The sequence below is a fragment of the Chlamydomonas reinhardtii genome, chromosome 8 (assembly GCF_000002595.2).
Source record: "Chlamydomonas reinhardtii strain CC-503 cw92 mt+ chromosome 8, whole genome shotgun sequence".
NCBI lineage: Eukaryota > Viridiplantae > Chlorophyta > Chlorophyceae > Chlamydomonadales > Chlamydomonadaceae > Chlamydomonas > Chlamydomonas reinhardtii.
The window spans coordinates 4,629,018-4,649,175 of NC_057011.1; the positions used below are offsets into that span (position 1 = coordinate 4,629,018).

Sequence of the window (20,158 nt, forward strand, 5' to 3'; positions counted from 1 at the left end):
CAGCACTGATCTCCTGGCAGTACCGAAAGCAGCAGGGCTGCAGGGGAGGTGAGCCCTGGTAAGCAGCCGCCAAATGGAGGCGGCCTCCTCCGGCAGCCGCCCTGACGCCATCCCAGCCCATGAGCCTGTGTTTTGGGTGCCTGTGAAGACCGTGCGCAACTGCACTGTGCAAACCTGAAGAATATCAGAGGAAAGCGCGCCATGCCGGCCTGCCAGGGGGCTGGAGGTGCCGGTGCACGTATGCCTTGGACTGTCTATGGGTTTGCGCTTTTGTTGCAGTGGTGATGCGTCTGGCTCAGGGGTCATACACCCCTGGTCTGGCTAGTTTCATACATGCCTTCGTGGTGCGTTGCTTGTCTCCTGGCCGTCTCCCTTGCCTCCTGTTGCCTCCGCCTCCCTTTCTCCTGCCTTGTAACCTTCCTGTCAGAAACAAAGGACAGACTCCGTACCTCCGCGTGCTAGCGACTACAACGTCTCGTGGTGTCGAGCACATCCGTGTTCGCATTTCGAAAGCACTTCGCATATCTGCAAACGAAAGGAAACAGCAGGGTCTCCCTTGGCGGCTTGGTCTGCCCCATCCTTGTTCACACCTGCACGCCATGACGAGAAAATTGTTACGGACTTGCGGTTGTGGCAGTGTAAGCCACCGTGCCACTGTCGCCCAGCTGTGAACGTTCGCCATGTGCGTGATCATGCCCGCCCAGTCCCACCCCGCCTCCGTACAATCAGTAACTTCAGAACCCCCGAACTCAATTCAAAGCCCCCATACATACACGTTCTCCATAGAGCCTGGACCCTGGTCCATGGTCTACAGGTGCATCACAGCAGCAGCAGCAGCAGCAGCAGCAGCAGCAGCAGCAGCAGCAGCAGCAGCAGCAGCAGCAGCAGCAGCAGCAGCAGAAGCACCACCATCACTCGCTTACATTCATATCATCACTGTACACTTGCAGCGCGTCCGTTGGCGCCTTGGCCCCGACTGGCTGCCCCCGGAAACCCTTGCCCGTACGCCAGTAGGCGCTCCCCTGCATCGATTGCATGATGGGAGTTTGGGCCGATTTGGTGCGAACTTTTGGTTCAGTTGTGCTTGTTGTGCTGTTCGTAAGCAGAGTGGAAGACCACCCACAGACAATGCATACTTAGTTTACCCACAATGTATAGCACTGCGGCCTGCACAAGCCAGCGGTTCGAGGTCTGCTAACAAGAACCGGCGATTTATCTCCCACAGTTTCCATGCTTCCATATCACAGATTTGATGAGAATCTGAGAACACCACGGAGAATGGAGACGAACAAAATCCGGTTTATTGTCAGTTCAGCTGAGGCGTGGTGCCCGCCGGTTTTTCAGTTCGGTTCAGGATGTGAGCTCTCTTAAGAAATGCTCGCGTAATGCCGCGAACAACGTTTCAACGGACAATAGGCGCTGGGGCCGACGACTTCCTCGCCACGACGCGGGACACCGTCCTCAGCGTCGACCAAGCGCTTGAACCTGCTCACTTCAAGCAAGGTAATTTGCAGCAGGCACCTGTAAACTCCTCCAACGTCGTTAAACCGTGGGACCCCCGCGAACTGCCGGCTCGTTTTCCTGCGTGCTTGGGTTTAGCTTGCTTGATGTTCTTTAGTTTCAACAACTGAAGCCTGCGAAGGCACAGAACAATTGGTGCCCAGCAGTACGCAGTGTCAAAGCACATTTCGCCACGTTGTTGCCTCTTGGTTCGGCCCTGCTTGTAGGGCTAGTCGCGGCGGAGACGGGACGGACAGCATGCTTAGGACACGCCAGCGGCCATGGCGCCGGCTGCGGGCCAGCCCCGGGTCCGTCCGCTGCGTTGCCTGACGAAGCACGCGCTGAGGCGGTCGCGGCGCCCCCGGCGCCCGCAGCTCCCTGGCAGCCACCCCCCTACACGCCGCGGCGGCACCGCCTCACGCTCAGTGCCGCCGACATCGCGGGCGCGGCAGCAGATGCAAACCGGCTGGCGGCCGCGGCAGCCGCTGCCGTGAACGGCGCCGCAGGCGCAGGCGCGTCGGGCCGCGGGAGAGGTGTCGTGCCGGCCGGGCCTGCCAGCCGCGCCGGCCGCGGTCGCGCCGCCGTGTCGACATCACAGCCATGCACCTGCGCCTGCGCCTGCACCTGCACATTGACACCGGCATGCGGCTGCTGCCGACACGGCCAGGGTGCAGCTGCCGGCCCCGGCCCTTGCCCCGGCGCCAACGCCAGCGCCAATCGGGCCAGCGGTACAAATCAGTCCAGCGGCCGCGGCGGAAGCAGCGGCACCAGTTGCGGCAGTGGCCACCGCAGCTGTAGGAGCGGTGCCGGCTGTAGCAGCAGCGGTGGCAGTGGCGCCAGGGGCAGTGCCGGCAGCAGCAGCAGCAGCAGCAGCAGGAGCAGGGGCAGGAGTCGGCTGGCGCTGCGCCGGCTGCTGCCGCTGAGTGACGGCGCGTTCGCGGGCTGCGGGGGCCGCGGGCCGCGGCTGCACGGCATCCACCTCAAGATCCACGGCCCGCACCTGGACGACCTGCCGCAGGTGGGTGGGTGTGTGCGGGGGCGTGCCGGTGTGTATTGTGTGCGTGTGTAAAAAGGCCTGGGTGTTTGCTTGTGTGTGCATGGCGCTGGGCGTGCGTGGGTGTGGCCTGTGTGTACGTGTCCGCGGCCTCAGCATGCCCCCAGCTGACTTGCTGGCTGGCTCTGTCGGCTCCGCTTGTGTCGTCAACGTCCCACAGCTCGTTCAGTGTGGGGCTTTGGGTTTGGCCGACGTTAAATTTTGGGTCTCGCTTTGCCATAACATATCTACTCATATAGAATCAAATTTCTCTCCATGCCCCAAAACTGTATCCGCGCAAATTGATTTGTTGTCCTGCCATGCCCGCAGGACTTCGCGCCGCGCCTGACCGCCTTCCTGACCGACACACTAGGCATGCAGCCGCTCCACATGGCCGTGAGCCAGGGCTGCGTGCAGCTGGTGGTGATGCTGCTGGAGCTGGGCCGCGGCGCGGCGGCGGCGGGGCCGGCGGCGCAGCGCCTGCGCCAGCACCTAACGGCGGCGCCGGGCGGCGGCGGCGGCGGCGCGGCGGGCGCGAGGGCGCTGCCGGCGCGGCTGCTTGGTTTCGTGCGCGGCGTGCTGCCAGAAGGCGCGGCGCCGGTGGCGGTGAGCGTGCGGCACACGCAGAGGGCGGTGGGCGGCGGCGCGGGGCAGGAGGGGGAGGAGGGGGAGGCGCTTGAGGAGGAGCTGTTGGTGATGGAGGAGGCCGAGGCGAGCGAGAGCCCGGAGGAGGCGGCGGTGGCGGAGCAGGAGGCGCAGGAGCAGCCGTCGCCGCTGCCCGGGCCCGGGCTCCTGGCGCCCGGCCGCGGGGGCTCCCGCCGCCGGCACTCGCGGCAGCACGACTGCGGGCTGCCGACGGGCGGCGAGCAGGAGGCCGGCGGCGGCGGTGACGTCGCCGCGGCGGTGTTGTCTGCGCCCGGGTCGGCGGCGGCCTCCACGTGGGGCTCCGCCTCGCTGCCATACCTGGACCGGCCTGCGGCCGACCAGCCGGCGTCGGCGGTGGCGGCCCCTTGCACCCTGAACAGCTCCACGCTCCAGGAGCACGGCACGACGGCGGAGCCGCCCGCACCGACGCCGCTGCAGCCGCCGCTGCCTGGCGCGGGCATGGAGCACAGCCAGACGGCGGCGCAGGGGCGCGCCTGGCGTCAGTCGGCCTCCGCCTCCGCCGCTGCCTCGGCCATGATGCACACCTGGCTCACCGCCGGCTCGCCCGAGGCCCGCCACCAGCGTCACCAGCGCCACCACCACGCCGGCAGCGGCGCGGACGGCGGCGGCCCTGGCGGCGGCTGCGACGGCAGCAGCGGCGCGGCGCCGCACCACAACCTTAGCAGCATGGTCAGCTCAGCGGGTGCGGGGCCGGGCGCGGGCCCGGGGCGCAACGGCTTTCTCGGCATGGTCTTGGGGCTGGGTGGCGGGGGGCTGGGTCGCGCGGGCGGCGGCGGTGGCGGCGCGGGGGCCGGCGCCGCCGCCTCGCCCGCAGGTGCCATGCTGGACGGCTTCTGCGCCAACGCGCATGGCTCCTCCTCCGCCGCGGGCACGGGCACTGGCACAGGGACCGGCACCGGTACGGGCACCGGCACCCGCACCGGCGCCTTCAGCAGCACCAGCACCAACATCGCCGCGCGACAGCAGCGCAGCAGCACCGACAGCCGCAACAGCAACAGCCAGCGCTACAGCTACCCCCGCTCAGCCTTCGTAGGCGGCGGCAAGGGGAAGCTGCCCGCGGCCTCTGTGGCCGCGGTGGCCGCAGCGGACATGCTGCAGGCACCCGGGCAGCAGCCCACGCATGCGCTGCTGCTGCAGCACCAGCAGCAGCAGGCGCAGGTGCAGCAGCAGGCGCAGCAGCAGGCGCAGCAGCAGCAGCAGGCGCAGCAGCAGCAGCAGGCGCAGCAGCCATCGGGTGCTGCGCACATGTACCGGACCTTGGATCACAAGGCCGCGTCACGGGCGGTCTCGTTGGCGGCTTCGGTGGCGGCCGGCTCGCCGGCGGGCCCGGCGGGCCCGGCGGCGGCGTCGGAGGAGCCGGCGGCACAGGGGTGGCTGGCCTCACCCGGCCACAGCGGAGGCCCTGCCAGCCTTGCCGCACAGCTGGCTGCCGCCTTCAACAACACAGCAGATGCCGCAGGGGATGCCGTGGCGGGCGCAGCGGGCGCGGCGGCGGGGAGCTCACAGAGTGGCGCCGCGCCGTGGCGGGCCACGGCGGGCCAGGTCTCCTCTGGTCCCGCTGCGCCCGCGCCGCCTGCAAGCAGCATGGGCATCGCCAGCGGCCCAGGCGGCCCAAGCCGCGGTGTCGAGGCAGGCAGTGGCCGCGGCGACACCCCGCGCCCCTCGCCCGGCGCCGTCTCAGTCGCGGCGGCAGCGGCGGCGGCGGCAGCGGTGGCGGACGGCCCCCTCCTCCCGGCGGCCGGCTCCCGCGAGTCCCCCTGGGTCAGGAGCCCGCGCGGGCAGGAGCGGGAGCACGCCGGGCAGCGGGAGCGGGAGCGCGGCCTGCGCCTGCCCCTGCCCCTGGAGCTGGGCCGCCAGGGCGGCGACGGCGACGGCGGCCGGCTGGAGGAGGGCGGCGGCGGCGGCGCCGGCTGCAGCAGCCTGACGCTGCCGTGCAGCAGCACCTCCGTCATCAGCTCCGTGCAGCTGTACCTAGACGGCGAGGAGGAGGAGCAGGAGCCGCGGGAGCCGCAGGAGCCGCGGGAACGGGAGGAGCGAGAGGGGCGGGGAGAGGGCGTCCGGAGCAGCAGCGGCAGCAGCAGCTACAGCTCCGGCAGCCGTGGTGGCGTCGCCACGGCCGCCGGCGGCGTGCCGGCAATTGGCGGCGCGTCCAACTCTGCCGCGACGGCCGTGGTTGCTGTGGTGACGTCGGCGGCGGGTGGCAACCGCAACGGCCACAGCCTGCTAAGCTCGCTCACCTTCTCCGCCGCCACCTACGGCCCCACGCTGGCGGACCGGCTGGGCTCCCCCGCCACCGGCGCCATATCCCGCGCCGGCTCCGTCGGTAGCTGGCTGCTGCCGCTCTACACGCCCTCGCTCCGCGGCAACGGCGTCGCCTCCTGCCTTCTGTCCCGCCAGACCAGCCAGTGCAGCACGCCCACGCCGTCGCAGCTGGCGGCGGCGGCGCCGTACGGCGGCGGCAGCGGCGCACGGGGTAGCGGCCTTGGCGCCGGCGGTCGCGCGCTAGGCACGCCTGTGCGCAGCGCGTCGGCGCATAGCATGTACCTGATGGAGGTGAGCGACGTGCTGCTGCGGCCGCTGCTGCCACCCGGCCTGCCAATGCCGGGTGTGGGCCCCGACGCCGCCACCGACGCGTGGCCGCTGCACCAGGCCGCGCGCGTGGAGCTGCTCTCGCCCGCGGTGGCGCTGTGGCCGGCTCCGCCGTCGGCAGGAGCCGCCGCGGCGCCTGCCTCGCAGGGTGGCAGTGCGCCCGCGTCGTTGCCCTCGGGTGGCGCGGCGCCCGGCACTGGTGCTCAGCCGCCGGTGGTGGAGGTGCGGCTGTCCATGCGCTGCCCAGACATGCTGGAGCGGTCGCCGCCGCGGCGGCAGCGCCAGCAGCCTCAGGCAAGGACACGGCAGCAGGGTGGAGGCGACCAGGGCAGTGCACAGCACCAGGCTGGTCGCGGCGGTGGTCGTGGCGCAGCCACCCAAGCCGCCTCGCCCACCCTCCAGACGCCGCCGCAGCAGGCTGATTGGCAGCGGGTGCTGTCGGGCGTGAACAGCTTGGCCGATGCCGCGGCCGCAGGCGGCGGCAGCTCGGGCAGCAGCGTCGAGCGAGAGGATGCGGAGGAGGAGCCGATGGAGTCGTTCTCGCTGGCGCACGTGTCGCAGCTGGTGGCGTGGAGCCGCAGCGGCATCATCCCAGTGGTCCAGGTGGGCCTGGGGGGTGGGGAGTCCTCTGGGAGCGTGCGGGAGAGGAAAGTGCTGTTGTGGAGCTGGGCGGGGCGGGGCTGGGCTGGCAAGGGAGCTAGGCATGTGCCAGGCTTAAGCTTTTTGCAGGTTAGGAGCGTGTACAGTGCACAAGGCAGTGGCGGTTGTGTAAGGCCAACGCCCTAGCTGTATCCCTGGCGTCCATGCTAATGTGAACATGCGATATGTCCCACCACTCTTCCTGGCCGCAGCGCGACGACAGCACCGAGGCCTGCACGCACGCCACACTGCTGGTGCCGCCCGAGATGCAGCACCCCCACTCCAACCTGCTGACGCAGCTGCAGAAGGCTCAGCACCAGGCGCAACAGCCGTTTGGAAGAGCCAGCGCCAGCGCAGTCCCGCAGCCAGCCGACAGTGCCATGCCTGCAGCCACTGCCACGCAGCCTGCTGCTACTGCTGCTACTGTGGCCGGCACGGCCGCAGCTACAGCCTCGCCACCTGCGCCACCGCCTCAGCCACCACTGCCCGCTGCCCAGCTGCTATACCTGGCCTGGCGGCGTGGTCAGGCACTCGGCCAGCCCTGCCCTGTGCTACTGCTGCCATCAGGCATGGAGGCTGTAGCAGCAGAGCTGCAGGCGCTGCGGCCGGCCCCCTGCCCACCCGGGCTGGAACAGCCGCAGCTGATGGCGAGCTACCACGCCTTCCTGGGCGACATGGGCATGTGGCTGGAGGCAGTGCAGGTGACCATCCATAGCGGCTACAGCATTAACAGCTTTGGCGCCAGTGCCATGAACAGCAGCGCCGCTGCGGTGGCAATGGCTGCGGCTGCAGTGGCGGCAGTGCGCAGCAGTGGCACTGCCAGTGGCACAGCAGCCACCAGCAGCGCCACGGAGCAGGCCGCGGCTGGCAACGACAGGGCTGGCGCCAGCACCAGTGGTGTTGGTGGCGGCGGCGTCATGGCTGTAGTGAGTGGGTCCCCTGTGAGCAGCCACTTGTCAGGCAAGGCACCACTTTCACCTTCCAGCAGCCTGCTGCTGCCACCCCCTGGCATGGCCCCGTCAGGCAGGCGCTCAGCAGGCCCAGGCTCCAGCCATGGCACAGCTAGCACGGAGCCTGCATCAGTGGCCTCTGGCCTCTTGACACCAGGCGCCCGTGGTGAGTTGGCGCACTTGCGTGGCAGCCGCGGCGGCGTTGGCAGTGGCCCTGGTGGCGAGGATGGCGAGCACAGTGTTAAAAGCCCATTTACGACAGCCATATCACGGCAGCAGGCGCAGCACGGGTTGCGTGTCATTGACACCCGCGTCCAGCCTGCACATGCGACATGTGCTGTGCCTGTAGCTGGCACCAGTAACAGTATCAGTGGCAACGGCGCCATGGGTGCAGGTGCTGCTGGCCTGGGCATTGCGGGCATGGCAGGCTCTTCACATGCAGGCAGCTTTGGGGCCGAGAGCGATGACCGCCTAGCACGGCTGGCGGAGGAGGTGTTGGGCGTGGGCTGTGACCTGCTGTGCCATGCTGTGGCATGCGGTGCTGTGGAGACAGCAGGCCTCATTCTGGCGCTGCTGCTCGCACATGTGGCTGTGTTCCCATCCGCATGTGGTGGCAGCTCCAGCGCTGTAGGCAGTGGTGGCACCGCTGCCGGTGGGGCCGTTGGTGCTGCCAGCATCACCGCCTCCACTGTTGAGCGGCTGCTGATGGTGCCAGTGGATGGCAGTGGCTCCAGTGGCCATGGCGGAAGTGACCCATTGGGGGGGCGTCGCCATGGCGGCGCCCGCAGCGGCACCGCACCCGCCACAGCAGCACCTGCTCCTGCAACAGCTCAGCAAGCCCAGCCGGCACAACCGCCACCACCACTGGCCGGCTCCGGCACTGCTGCGGCGGCATCACTGCTGCTGCCGGGGCTCGCGTCACTGCTGCAGCGGCGGCCAGCGGCGTGGGAGCTGCGTGCTGTGCTTGACGTGTGCCGTGCTGGGAGTGAGGAGGGCCACACGCTGCTGCACCTGGCCGTGCTGGGCCGATCGCTGCCCATGCTGCGCATGCTGCTGCGCACGTGGCCGCGGGAGCTGGGCCTGCCTGTGCATGAGCTCAACCGGCCCGATCAGCGCGGCCGCACGCCGCTTGACTACCTCACAGGCCGCATGGCTGGCGCGGGCGGCGGCGGCGCCTTGGGTGATGCCGGCGATGGTGGCGGCGGTGCCATCTCTGCTGGCATGCGTGCGGGGGACCTAGCGTCCTTCATCAACGCCGGTGAGGACGGCAGTGGCAGGGCTCACGGCGGTGGCGGCGGCGCCGTCACCGACGACAGCCTTGGCGAGAGCATCGTTTCCGACTTCGCCGCAATGGCGGGACCCCTACTGCGCTCCATTAGCGGCAACCCAGGCGACGACGCCAGCGCGGCCTCTGGCAGCCTGCAGCTGCGCCCACCGCGCTTCTTCGGCATCGGTGGCGGCAGGGGTGGGGCGGGCAGCGCGGCGGCCGGCAGCCGTGGCGGCATCGGCGGCCTGGGGCAGGACGCGGGCTCCTCGACGGCGGTGCTTGCTGGTGGCGTGCCGCGGCCCATGCTTGTGCCTGGCGTCGGAGCAGGCAGCGGAGGTCGCGGCGGCGGCGGCGGCGGTGTTGCAGGTGGCGGTGACGGCGATGGTAGCGGCCGCAGCGACGACAGTGGCATCGGCGCCCGAGTGCGGCGCTGGGTGGCAATGCGTGAGATTGTTCCGCTGCTGCAGCCACAGGTGCCGCGCTCCGTCTCCCTGAGCCCCGACGATCGCAGCAGTGACCCCTCAGCGGGCCGTGAGGACCGGGCTGCTCTTGACGCTGCTGCCGCAGCTGCCGCTGCAGGCGTGGTGGCCGCAGCAACTGCTGCTGCGGCTGTCGCGAGTGGCACTGCTGGGAGCAGCGGCTCGGGCAACACTGCTGGGCATGCGGCATCCGTTGCGCCTGTCAGCGTTGGTGACGCGCTGCTGGATGGCGTCTTGGAAAGCGATTCGGACCCGGATGCCGCAACGTCCAACGTCAGCATCGCTGCTGCCATTTCGCCCGCGGCGCCGGTGGTGAACCTCACCTGCTCCGCGCCGGACGTGTCAACAGCGCCCAGCACTTCAGGCGTCAGCTCAACAGTCGCCGCCTTGCTCTCTACCTCTACCAATACCTACGGTGCCAGCGCCGGCGCCAGTGGCGGCCCTGCCTCCCCTGCAGTGCTGGCGCCATGGGAGGTCGTTACGGCGCGCAGCCGTGCGGCGATCCCGCAGGCACTCACCGGTTCCACCGCCTCCTCCGCCTCGCCCACCTCTGCCGCCTCTGGCTCACGGCGTCTCTCCCTGGACTCGCTGCTGCTGCGGGGGAGGTCTGCAGACGGCGGTCGCAGCGACGGCCCCCGGGACGGCGGCAATGGTGGCGGCGCCAGCGAGCACAACACTCGCATCACCAGCTGCAGCCACAATCGCCACAGCAGTAGCAGCGGCAGCGCCGGCGGCGGTCTGACGGGCTACCTGCTGGGCTGCCGGCCCATAGAGCGGCCGCTGTGGGCGGTGCTGCTGGTGCTGCTGTCCAGCATCCAGGTGCGCTTGAGGCGCGCGCTTGAGAGCTGTGAACGCGCTTGTGTGTACGCCTTTAAGTGTGTGTTGTGTGTGTGTGTGCGTGTGTGTGTGTGTGTGTGTGTGTGTGTGTCTGCCGCGGTGCATGCTGTCGGGATGGGACACACAGGGCACAGAATGCGGCCAACAGCCATGGCGCCTGCGCATGCACATGGCAACCGGTCATCCCGTAGTGCATTTGGACGTCATTAGGTGAAAGGATTGACACTGTGCATCCCAGTGCCTGCCGGATTGCCTGCAGCCTACCACGTATTGATTGATCCCACGTACCGCCCGGCGACGCCCGGTGCAATACGCCAAACCGCACCTGACGTAATCCTTCTGGCCCCTGGTCAGGCTCTGCTGCTGCTCCTGGGTGCTATGTCGAGCGCGCGCCTGCTGCCCGCCACTGCCTCGCTCATGTCACCCTCCGGCTGGCTGCTTTGGCTGCCAGCGGCATCAGTGGTGCTTTCAGGAGCCACAGCCGCAGCAGCCGGCGCGCTGTTGCAGCCGCTGCCGGCGGCCGTGGCAGTGGCGCCGTGGCTGCCGGCGGGGCTGACCAGCGCTGGCAGGGCGGCGGCGGCCATCCTGTCAATGGCCGCGACGGCAGCGCTGCCAGTGCGGGTGCCACAGCAGCTGCTGGCTGCCGGCGGGCTGGCGGGAGGCAGTGGCGTGGGCGGCTGGTTGGTGGCTGCCCTGCGGCTGGCGCTGCTGACGGCGGGTCCGGTGCTGCTGGAGGGCGTCGGCGCAGACCGCCTGCCCGGGGTGAGGCGGCATCCGTGTGGGCTCGTGCTCCTGCCTGCCTGCCTGCCTGCCTGCCTGCCTGCCTGCCTGCCTGCCTGCCTGCCTGCCTGCCTGCCTGCCTGCCTGCGCTTAAAGGCAGATGTTCTAAATGAGCAACCTCCAGCACTTGCTGCAGGAAGTTGGAGGACGTGTCATAGTGCCGCAACCATGTGCTGCAGATGTCCCGTGTGGGTTCCTACCAACAATCCTGTACCGCACCAGTACGTTAACAATTCCTTTCGTCACTTGCGCATGCAGGTGCCCGTGCCCATGCGGGCTGCACTCAGCGTTTTCGAGTATGGCATCGTCCTTCTGTACATCGTACTGCAGGGTGGCCTTGCTGCCGCCGTACGCTGGCTGCCGTACGGCGCGGCCAATGCGGCGTTGGGCGTGGTGCTCGCTGTCCTACTCAGCAGGCACCTCACAGCGGCTGCAGTGAAAGTGGATTCAGCCGGGAGCATAGCATCAGCAGAGTCTGCGGCTCAAGCTGCTCCACAGTCGCAGCCCTGGGGGCGGCGGAATGGGGGCGGCAGCGCCAGCGTCCTTGGAGACAGGGCTTGGTTGGTGGCACAGCCGCCGCCATCTATTGATGCAGGGGCTGCGGGCGCGCTTGGTGCGCAACATGCACCGCATGCAAAGCAGGAGTAGGCGTGGCGCGCCGAGCAGGAGCTGCAGCAGACGCGGCTGGGGCGACAGGCTGTCAAGATTGAGCTGTGGCCTGCGGGTCAGCCTTACAGCGCCTGGGGTGAGTAGTCGAGCATGACAGGCGACGACCCAGACAAATACGAACGATGTACTTGATCGCGAAATAAGAACCACAATGAGCCCATGCGACTTTGAAGGGACGGCAACTAGAGCACTGGAACGGACGCAGCTTGTGCGAACCAGTCCTGGATCTGGGCCGGAAGTCGGCCTCATTCAGATGGGTCCTAGCACTATGGCCTATGAAGCAGCGATGTGCCCCGAAAATAGCAATACTGGAGTTGGCAGCTTCACGGAGGGATATGCACTTGCATAACGGTACCAGGTTGCAAGCTCACACAAACCTCATTGGACTGCGCAAGAGCCTCCTCCCTGTGCAGCAGTCAGGATGTCCTGGATGCATTCTGGGCTGGGGCGCAGCCCTGACGGAAATCAGGATGATATGATTTTGCAAGCCATGGAGGAAAGGCACTAGCATGGCAGCAATGGTTTCATTTCTGTCCTTATTCTGGTGCAAGCATGGCGAGCATGTAAGGTCTGCCAGATCTCGCGGCCGTTGGCGGAATGGGTTATGCATGTCTCGGGCAGCATTTTCAGGCTGTTTGGGTATGGACTGAAGGGCTGGTCCTAAATGAACGCGTATGGAAGGGGCAGCAGCTGTGCCGCCCAGATGTGGTTTCAGATGGCAATGGCCACGCCATTGACAGCGTGTTTACATTATGCGCGCATGATGGCTGCGCCAGCTGCGGATGCTAAGCACGGAGGAATATAACCCTGCAAGCTCAGCCGCTGCATGGTGTGAGCGATGACGTTTAGCCATGGGCGGGAGGGGCCTGTAGCTCAGGCAAAGGCAATGACAGGAGGCTGTGGAAGCGGACGCATGCGGGTGGTGGGTACTGATTTTGAACGTACGTGGATTGCATCCAGCCGTGCGAGTGCCGAGCATCTTCATGCGTGAAGACGCACATAGACAGACAGGAATGCCTCACAACAGTCAACAATCGAAGAAAGAGATAACAAGCGCAGGGCGCGCCGAGCAGGCCCCCGCACGCTCTATTGCGCGCAGCAGTTGCAGAGCCGTCGTGCACCTGCGCATTAGGGCGGATGGTAGAGAATGAGCCACCATGGCAGGTGGGTGCTGGTTGGAGGTGGAAGAGCGAAGGAGGCAAGGAGGTATCAATGTCTCTGGCACGGCCGTACCTAACATTACAGCACCCTAGTCGATTGCGCTCTTCCCAAGCAGCGCCACCGAGCGCCTCTATGAGCCTAGTTTGGGCTGCGTTCTTTGCATGGCTTGGTTACGTCGCATGGTGGATGGGGTGTAAAAGCAGGTGGACGGCGGTGGGCCGATGCAAATGTGCTGGGATGTGTGGGCCAAGAGGTGCCCAGTCACCCGATAGCGGCATGAGTTTTGTGGGGCTCTGTTCTTTTGTCGTGTGAGCTGTGACACAGCAACTCACATATGTTGTGCAAGGTCCGCACGCCAATACTGGTGATAAATCATGAACTGAACCCGGCAGCTGAGGTGTTGACACTCTGGGCTGAGAGAGTGCGGTATGGTGCCTTTCCGCCGTTCAGCCCAAGGCGGTGAGCCCAAGGCCACTGCAGAGTAAGTATTCATCTGCATGTTAATGTGTGTGTGTGTGTGTGGGTGTGCCAGGTGCGCGTGCGTGTGTCTACGTGTTAACAGGAGACATAAAGAGTGCGTGTGTGTGTACGTGTGGTGTCTGGGGGCATGGGGTGGCTGTGCATGTGTGTTTATACTCGACAGCAACAGGCAGGGAGGGTCGACAGTGTGCGTGTATGATTTGCAAGCAAGCAGTGCGCCGTGTGGGCGCGCGCGTGCGCGCGTGTGTTTGTGTGTGTGTGTGTGTGTGTGTGTGTGTGTGTGCGTGCATCTGTGTATGCAAGTGCCGCTTGCGCTTGCCACAACTGGGGCTCCTGGCGTTGCGATAGCACGGGCACGTGGCATTGGCGGCGCCTCAGCCGCCAAGGGCTCCGGGCTGTGCAAGCACGGCGGCATGTGTACTGAAATTTGCCGTATTCCGTATGTGGCGTGGGAGCACGTGGCCATTTGCCAGATTGTTATTTGGACACGATGCAAGCCGCCCAGCGACGAAGCATGTGGCTTGAAATGCACGGGCGCGGCTGGGGGCTGAAGAGATTGTGTCTGGTGCTCAGTTTTGTCGTGCTTGTGGTTGGAGAGGTCGAGGCAATCAGAGGCAATTGTTGCGAGTTGTACGTAACGTAGCGTGGACAGGTTTAGCCGTCGGCTCGATGGCCTACGCTGTAATAAGGAAGAGCTGAGCCGGAGCAGCGGGGCAGGGAGAGCAGCCTGACTTATGGCACTTACACTACAGAACGGCTCACACCCACGCAAGCGAGCGGGGAACGCGCCCCGAACGCGGCCCCCAGAGGCGAAACAACACCACACCACCGCAACAACGACACGAGCGAGACCGGCGCGCGCGAGCGCAGCACGGCCGCCAGCACGGCAGCGGCAGCAAGCCAGCAACAGCAACCCACAACGGCTCACGGCAACAGGCGGCGACAGCCGAAGGCGCCGCCAACTGACACACCAGCTGCTAACCCGGCAACAACACGCGCTCCAGGCTAACGCCCCGGACCCCCGGTAAAACAAAAAGCCTGAACCCTGGCGGGAGCCCTAAAACGACCGGGGCAGCCTGGAGCAGTGGAGCACGAACAAACAACCCAGAAACAACCCCTATTATTGACGAGTGTTGCGGAACTAATGCGTACTTAGACCAGAGCGGAAGGCGGATTGGCGCGGCGGCGGGCGCCTAGGACCCTCACGGGCCCGCCCAGCCGCCCTCAACGCCGGCCTCACGATACCGCTACTACCACAACACGTGTAGCAGGATAGTCGGCGCCGCCGCCAAGCTCTAGCAGAGCAACCAGGCGAGGGCGGCGCGGGACGAGGCGCCGCCGCAGCCGCAGAGCCACGAAGCGCCGCAGCTCCATGACAGGGCACCTGGACTGGGCGGGGGCGAGCCGAAAAGGCTCGCGGGGCGACAACTTGGACATAAGCAACCGCACCGAGCGGTGTGAGCTGCTCTGCTAGAGAGGCAGAATGCCGAAAGAAGGAGAGCAGCAAACGATACCAGCCTCGGCCGTCTGGTACGGCCTCCATGCTCAACCCCGCTCAGCCCCTACTCCGCTAGCCGCTACACTCCGTAGTGGCTAAGCTAGCGTTGAAGCGGCTAAAGAATACAGTTGCACGCGCGCGAGCGGCGTGTGGTGCACCAGGAGGCGGGCACCTGAATGCCGTACCAGGAAGCAATGCAGGGAACGCGCGTTCAGATGCAAGCCGGTGAGTCATTGCTCCGCCGCAGCGCACAGATGACGTGCATGTGCCGCATGCTGCCAGCCAGAACCAGCAAGGGCGCGTTGCTGGGAATGCCACATCACCCACAAATGAGGCCACAAGCTAACAGCAACTTGGCAACACGCGCCACAGCTGCAGCCTACAGGCTGGGCCAGCACTTCAGTCTTCAGTCAGGGGCGTGTTGATGGGGTGAGCTTCTGTGAGGTCAGCACTCATGTGCCTCGAGTTGTGCCAAGGGAACAAGTGCACTCCCCGTGGGAGTGGGCGCCTTTCCCTAAACGGCCTTGTAACAAACAGGGCGCAATGGGCAAGCTCTGGGGACTTGGGGAGGGCGGCAGTGCCGGCTGTCCCGCGGCTGGTCAGGCTGCTGCGGCACTGATGGGCCAGCAGTCCTGCTGCCGTGCACGATACACGCTGACACCTCGGGCTTGAGCTTGGGCTTGAGGGCAGCAAGTGCCACCATGCCGCGCCCACGTCTTGTACCTGTGACACGTTGCCATGTGTGCGCAGTGTCTTGCAGGGATGCAGCCGCTGTGGGAGCAATGTACGGACACAGGCTTGACAGGGCCCGGCAGGAGGGCGGCAACAGGGGCGCTAGCAGGTACTGGCTCTGGGAAGATGGCGCCCGCTGGCGCGATGGGTCCTGGCCCCCCAACTACTTTGCCCTAGCCCGCGCATAACGACGTCATCATTATTGCATAGAAGTCTGCCAGCCAAATTGCGCTATTGCGGAAGTCATAAGAAGAATCAGGCAGAACAGACACGACGGGTTCGCGGTTGACCAATTTTTGACAAACATATGATAAAGGAGAAAGTCACTTGACTTGGCCGGCGACGTTTTTCCTGGCGAGCAGTTCACCACTTGAGACTTGACAATTGACCGCCCCGTGGAGCGGCGCGTAAGGGCGCGGCAGCATGGGTCAGGCGGCATCTGAGCTTCAGCACGTAGCAAACCAGCTGCAGGGCTTGGGCCCCGAGGAGAAGAAATTTCTCGAGAATGTGTTCGAGGGCAAGGTTGAGGAGGCGAAGAACGCGCTGATGGACAATCCCAACTTCATATATGCACGCACAAGGGATTGGTACAATGCGTGGCATTTAGCCGCGCGGGCAGGGAATATGGAGGTACGTGTTGGGCAGGTCGCTGGGTGGGGGCCTGCCGGTACCTACCACTGCCAGAGCCAACGCTGCCAGCGCGGCAACGGTCAAGATACCGGGGGTGGGGGGTGGGCAGGCAACCTGACGTGACTGCGCACGTCTGGGGATTGCCGGCACGTGGTTTGGGAACAAGATGGCCAGGGATGGGTATGCCATCCGCACACTGCAGGGCGGGGCACCCCAACAGCATGACAGGCATCGGGGCCATGTGGGCATGCCTGCAGTGTGGCCTAGGCACGAAGGCGCAAACGTGGCCTCAAGTGCAAGTGCAGTATAAGCATGCGCACGTGATAGGGACGAGCGCGCGGGACGCCTGCATGCAACAACGACACACACACACACACACACACACACACACACACACACACACACACACACACACACACACACACACACACACACACACACACACACACACACACACACACGCACACGCACACAATCTCATACACACACACGCGTTGTCTTGCAGATGTTGGATATGCTGGGTCACCACGGGCGCAAGGGCAGCGCCAACCGCAAGCCTATCCCCGGAGAGCCGCCGCCATACAGGTGAGAGGCGGCACAGCACCGCCGCCGCCACAACAGGACAGCGAGCAGTGATGTGTGCGGCAGCATACACACACGCCATGCGCGTGTCCCGTCGAGATTCCCCCCTCGACCGGTGCTCCTCGCCTTAGCAGGCTCCCTGATATACTCCACGCGCAACCTTTCATTGCTTATTCATTTGCACATCCGCTCATTCCTCTTGACGACGCCCCTTCACAGCGCCAAGTCCAAGAAGGGCCAGACGCCTCTCATCCTGGCGGCGGAGGAGGGCCACGCCGAGGTGGGTCACACGGCGAGCTCGGGGAGAGGGAGGGGGGCACGAAAGTCCGCAGGTCCTGAGGTTGGGAGCTCGGGAGACCGAGAGGGTTGAACTGCAGGGTGGCCCCCGTGCGCGAGACCGTGTTCGTGCGCTTGCACATGCACAGTTGAGGTGTCAGGCGTCGGGCGGGGGGCTGCCGGCGTAGCGCATGTGGCGAGGGGCGCGGGGCAGGGAGTTGCAGGAAGCCCGGTGGCTGGCTGGGGGTACGGTGTTTGAGTTGCTGAGGGAGGAGAGGCAAGTTGGTGTGCGTGGGGCCGCTGACGGGACTGAGAGTCGGGGTTGTCGTGAGTCGGCCCTCCCCATGGCTCCCCCCAACCTGTGGGCGTCGGCACTTCAAACTTGTGATATGATGTATCCGGTCTCCATGGACGGCTAACCCTCCCACCCGCACACACGCATACACGAACACACATACACACACACACGCGCTCACACACGCAGGCGGTGGTGTTCCTGCTGAGTGCGGGTGCGGACGTGCTGGACATTGACGCGTACGGCAACACCTGCATGCACTACGCCGCGTACAAGGGGCAGGTCAAGGTGAGGGGCGGGGGGGGGGGAGGTGAGGGGCGGGGGGGGGAGGTGAGGGGCGGGCGTGGTGCACCAGGGGAGCGCGTGTATTGGGTGTGGGTGTGGGTGTGTGGGTGTGTCTGGGGATTGCGACCTACGGTATGTGAGCGGGTGTGCCCTGGGCGCACAGGGGCGCTGTCGACGGGCGCTGTTCACTTCTCACGTACACCTGCCTACCCAGTCTCTCGCCCACCCACTAGGGGGACTGCCTGCCGCGTGTCATGTGGTTTATGTGTGTCGTGTGTGTGTCGCAGGTCTTGGAGCTGCTGCTGGCGCGCGCGGACGCCAGCGGGAACGGCGACAAGGCAAAGCGGTGAGAGCGACAGGGGGCAGGCAGGAGTCAGGGGTGGGGGTCAGGGTAGGGTCAGGGGTGGTTGCGCCGTGGCTGATGCTTTGGCAGCACGAGCGCAGCGGTGGTGCGCTGAGTGGCCGCATGGCAGCACCCACTCGCCAGCACCCACCCACGCTGCTCTCCCCGCCTGCTGTCCTCGCTCCGTGGCGGACCCGCTCCAACTCCCCGCATATGTGACACACACACACACACACACACATACTCACACACACACACACACACACACACACACACGGACACGGACACGCACGCGTTGCAGCTACACCGACCTGCGCAACGAGGCGGGGCTCATGCCGCTGCACTTCGCGGTGTGGGCGGGCCAGCGGGCGGCGGCGGCGGCGCTGGTGCGAGCCAAGTGTCGCCTCAACGCCACCGGGCACTCGGACAGGTGCGTTGGAGTTGGAGCTGGTGTTTGTGTTGGCGGTTCCATAACTCCCAGTAAGCAGCGAGAGACACGAAGATGCAGGGCGCTGTCGAACCACTCCGGCCAGCGGACTGTGGCTGTCTGTCCAGCCGACCGGGGGCATCCGGCACACCTTCCTCCCCAACGCACACATACACACACACACATACTCCCTCCCTCCCGCCCCGCCACCCCCCCCCCCCGCAGCCTGGGCCTGGTGACCTGCAACGCCGGCTCCACGGCGCTGCACATCGCGGCCATGCGCGGAAGCACCGACATGGCCACCTTCCTGCTGGAGACCTGGGCCACCGTGAGTGCGGGCCGGCAGTAGCTTTGGGGGGGGGGGAGCAGCTGCGGGACGGCACTGGGGTGGGGTGGCGGGGGCTAGGCTGGTTGCCAAACCCACCGACCTCCACTCATCTCGACTCACCTACCCAACTGCCTGCCTGCCTGCCTGCCTGCCTGCCTGCCTGCACCCGCCCACCGCCACCACACCTACACACCACCCGACGCCACCCCCACACCCCCACCGTACAGATGAACGCCCAGCCTCAGCGCAGGAAGCCTGTGAAGGACCCGCGCACACTGCCCGACTCATACGGCTACACGCCGCTGCAGGTGCGTGTGCGCGTGCGTATGTGTGTGTGTATTTCATTCCAATCCCAAGTTCATTCCGGAAACCAAGAAAAAGCCGAGCAGCCAGCTGCGTGTGGATCATACGCGCCGGTTGCATCAGTGCGAGGCTGGGAGCGACTTCGACTGCTCGCTGGCGGCTGTGAGCACAGCTGGCTAGTACATGTGCCGCCCGGTCGCAATCACCCGCGCCAATCACACCTACCCACCTGACCCGCCCACTCGCCCCGCAGCTGGCGCAAAGCCTGCTCATCAGCAAGCGCGACGGCAGCGCTCACGTGAGTGCGCCTCCGGGATCTCAGGGCCCGCCTTGCCCTGACTGTGCGATGGCCTGTTAAAAGGTTCACAGCGTGTTCGAGCAGCACAGAGGGAAGAGGAAGACCACAATATGAGTGCACGCGTGTGTGCGTACGTGTTGGCGTGCAGCCTGCCTTCATGCGGCCGTTGCGCCTCAGCCTTTCCTGTCCCTCCACCGCCCTGCCCGCCTCTGCCCAACTGCTTCTCCTCCCCACTGCGCCTCCGTCTTGCCGCCACCCGATCCCGCACCTCTCTCTCCCCGCTGTCCCCCACCCGCAGGCCTCCGCCCAGCAGCTGACTCGGCTGCTGGACCCGCTCACGCGCATCGAGGCGCCGCAACGCGACGAGGCAGAGTGTGAGTGGCGTGCGCCTGCTTACCCGGCGGCGGCGGCGGCAGCGGCGGCGGCGGTGGTGGTGGTGAAGGGCTCATGGGCCCGCAGCAGCAACAGCGCTGTGGTCACCTGTGCATGGGATGGGGGCGCGATGGCCTGTGATATGATAGGCGCGGCCTAGTGGGGAAGGGAGTGGGCGGTTGGGGTGCAGGTGCTGGCGAAAAGAGTCATTAACACCCCCTTACCTGCGGATGGCCCGTTGCCATCCTGTGCCGCCATTCCTGCGCGCCCGCCCTCCGTCTCCTCTCTTCCGCATCACCACCACCACCACCACCACCCGTCCCTCGCTACCCACAGTCGAGAAGACGCGCGGCCTGCTGCGCGCGCAGTCTCTGCAGCGCTCCAACCCCTCCTCCCGCCGCGTCAGCGTCGACCCGGAGGGAGGCAGCACCAGCGGCGGCTACGCCCACCTGTCGCCCAACTCGGCGCCGCGGCCGGCGCGGCTGTCGGACGACGGCCGAGACGACGTGCTGGCGGGCGTGCCGGGTGTGGGCGAGGGGGGCGACGGCGTGGGGGGCAGCAGCAGCGGCCGCGACCCGTTGGGCGCAGCTGCGCTGGAGGCGTCGCCGGGCGCGAGCATGGGCGGCAGCCCGGGGCAGGTGCGCGGTGGGCCTGGGTGCGTGCGTGCGTGCGGGACAGTGTGCAGCGGTGCCCTGTGTGCGCGTGACCGCTGACTGCAGTCTACCGTGTGTGTGCAAAT

The 20,158-nt window shown here is 66.4% G+C and overlaps 2 protein-coding genes across 2 annotated transcripts in view; both read left to right on the forward strand.

Moving 5' to 3' along the window:
• Positions 1-1,107: 1,107 nt before the first annotated feature.
• On the forward strand, positions 1,108-13,747 carry CHLRE_08g383500v5 (uncharacterized protein). Its single transcript, XM_043065321.1, has 6 exons — positions 1,108-1,503; positions 1,728-2,518; positions 2,864-6,391; positions 6,640-9,942; positions 10,315-10,722; positions 10,999-13,747. The coding sequence occupies exons 1-6, from the start codon at positions 1,386-1,388 to the stop codon at positions 11,386-11,388; spliced, it is 8,538 nt and encodes a 2,845-aa protein (XP_042922322.1). The 5' UTR covers positions 1,108-1,385; the 3' UTR covers positions 11,389-13,747.
• Positions 13,748-15,477: 1,730 nt separating this feature from the next.
• Positions 15,478-20,158, forward strand: part of CHLRE_08g383550v5 (uncharacterized protein) — a 7,732-nt gene continuing 3,051 nt past the window's right edge. Inside the window, exons 1-11 of the mRNA XM_001694260.2 lie at positions 15,478-15,910; positions 16,416-16,495; positions 16,712-16,772; positions 17,253-17,351; positions 17,636-17,694; positions 17,993-18,121; positions 18,344-18,446; positions 18,674-18,754; positions 19,003-19,047; positions 19,346-19,421; positions 19,756-20,057. Of these exons, the coding sequence (XP_001694312.2) occupies positions 15,704-15,910; positions 16,416-16,495; positions 16,712-16,772; positions 17,253-17,351; positions 17,636-17,694; positions 17,993-18,121; positions 18,344-18,446; positions 18,674-18,754; positions 19,003-19,047; positions 19,346-19,421; positions 19,756-20,057 (1,242 nt within the window). The 5' untranslated portion in view covers positions 15,478-15,703. The remainder of the gene's footprint in view (positions 15,911-16,415; positions 16,496-16,711; positions 16,773-17,252; positions 17,352-17,635; positions 17,695-17,992; positions 18,122-18,343; positions 18,447-18,673; positions 18,755-19,002; positions 19,048-19,345; positions 19,422-19,755; positions 20,058-20,158) is intronic.

Coding starts and splice junctions, on each gene's coding strand:
- CHLRE_08g383500v5 (XM_043065321.1), top strand. CDS start 1,386: ATGCCGCGAACAACGTTTCAACGGACAATAGGCGCTGGGGCCGACGAC. Junction 1,504..1,727: donor ACCTGCTCACTTCAAGCAAG/GTAATTTGCAGC, acceptor CCCTGCTTGTAG/GGCTAGTCGCGGCGGAGACG. Junction 2,519..2,863: donor ACCTGGACGACCTGCCGCAG/GTGGGTGGGTGT, acceptor CCATGCCCGCAG/GACTTCGCGCCGCGCCTGAC.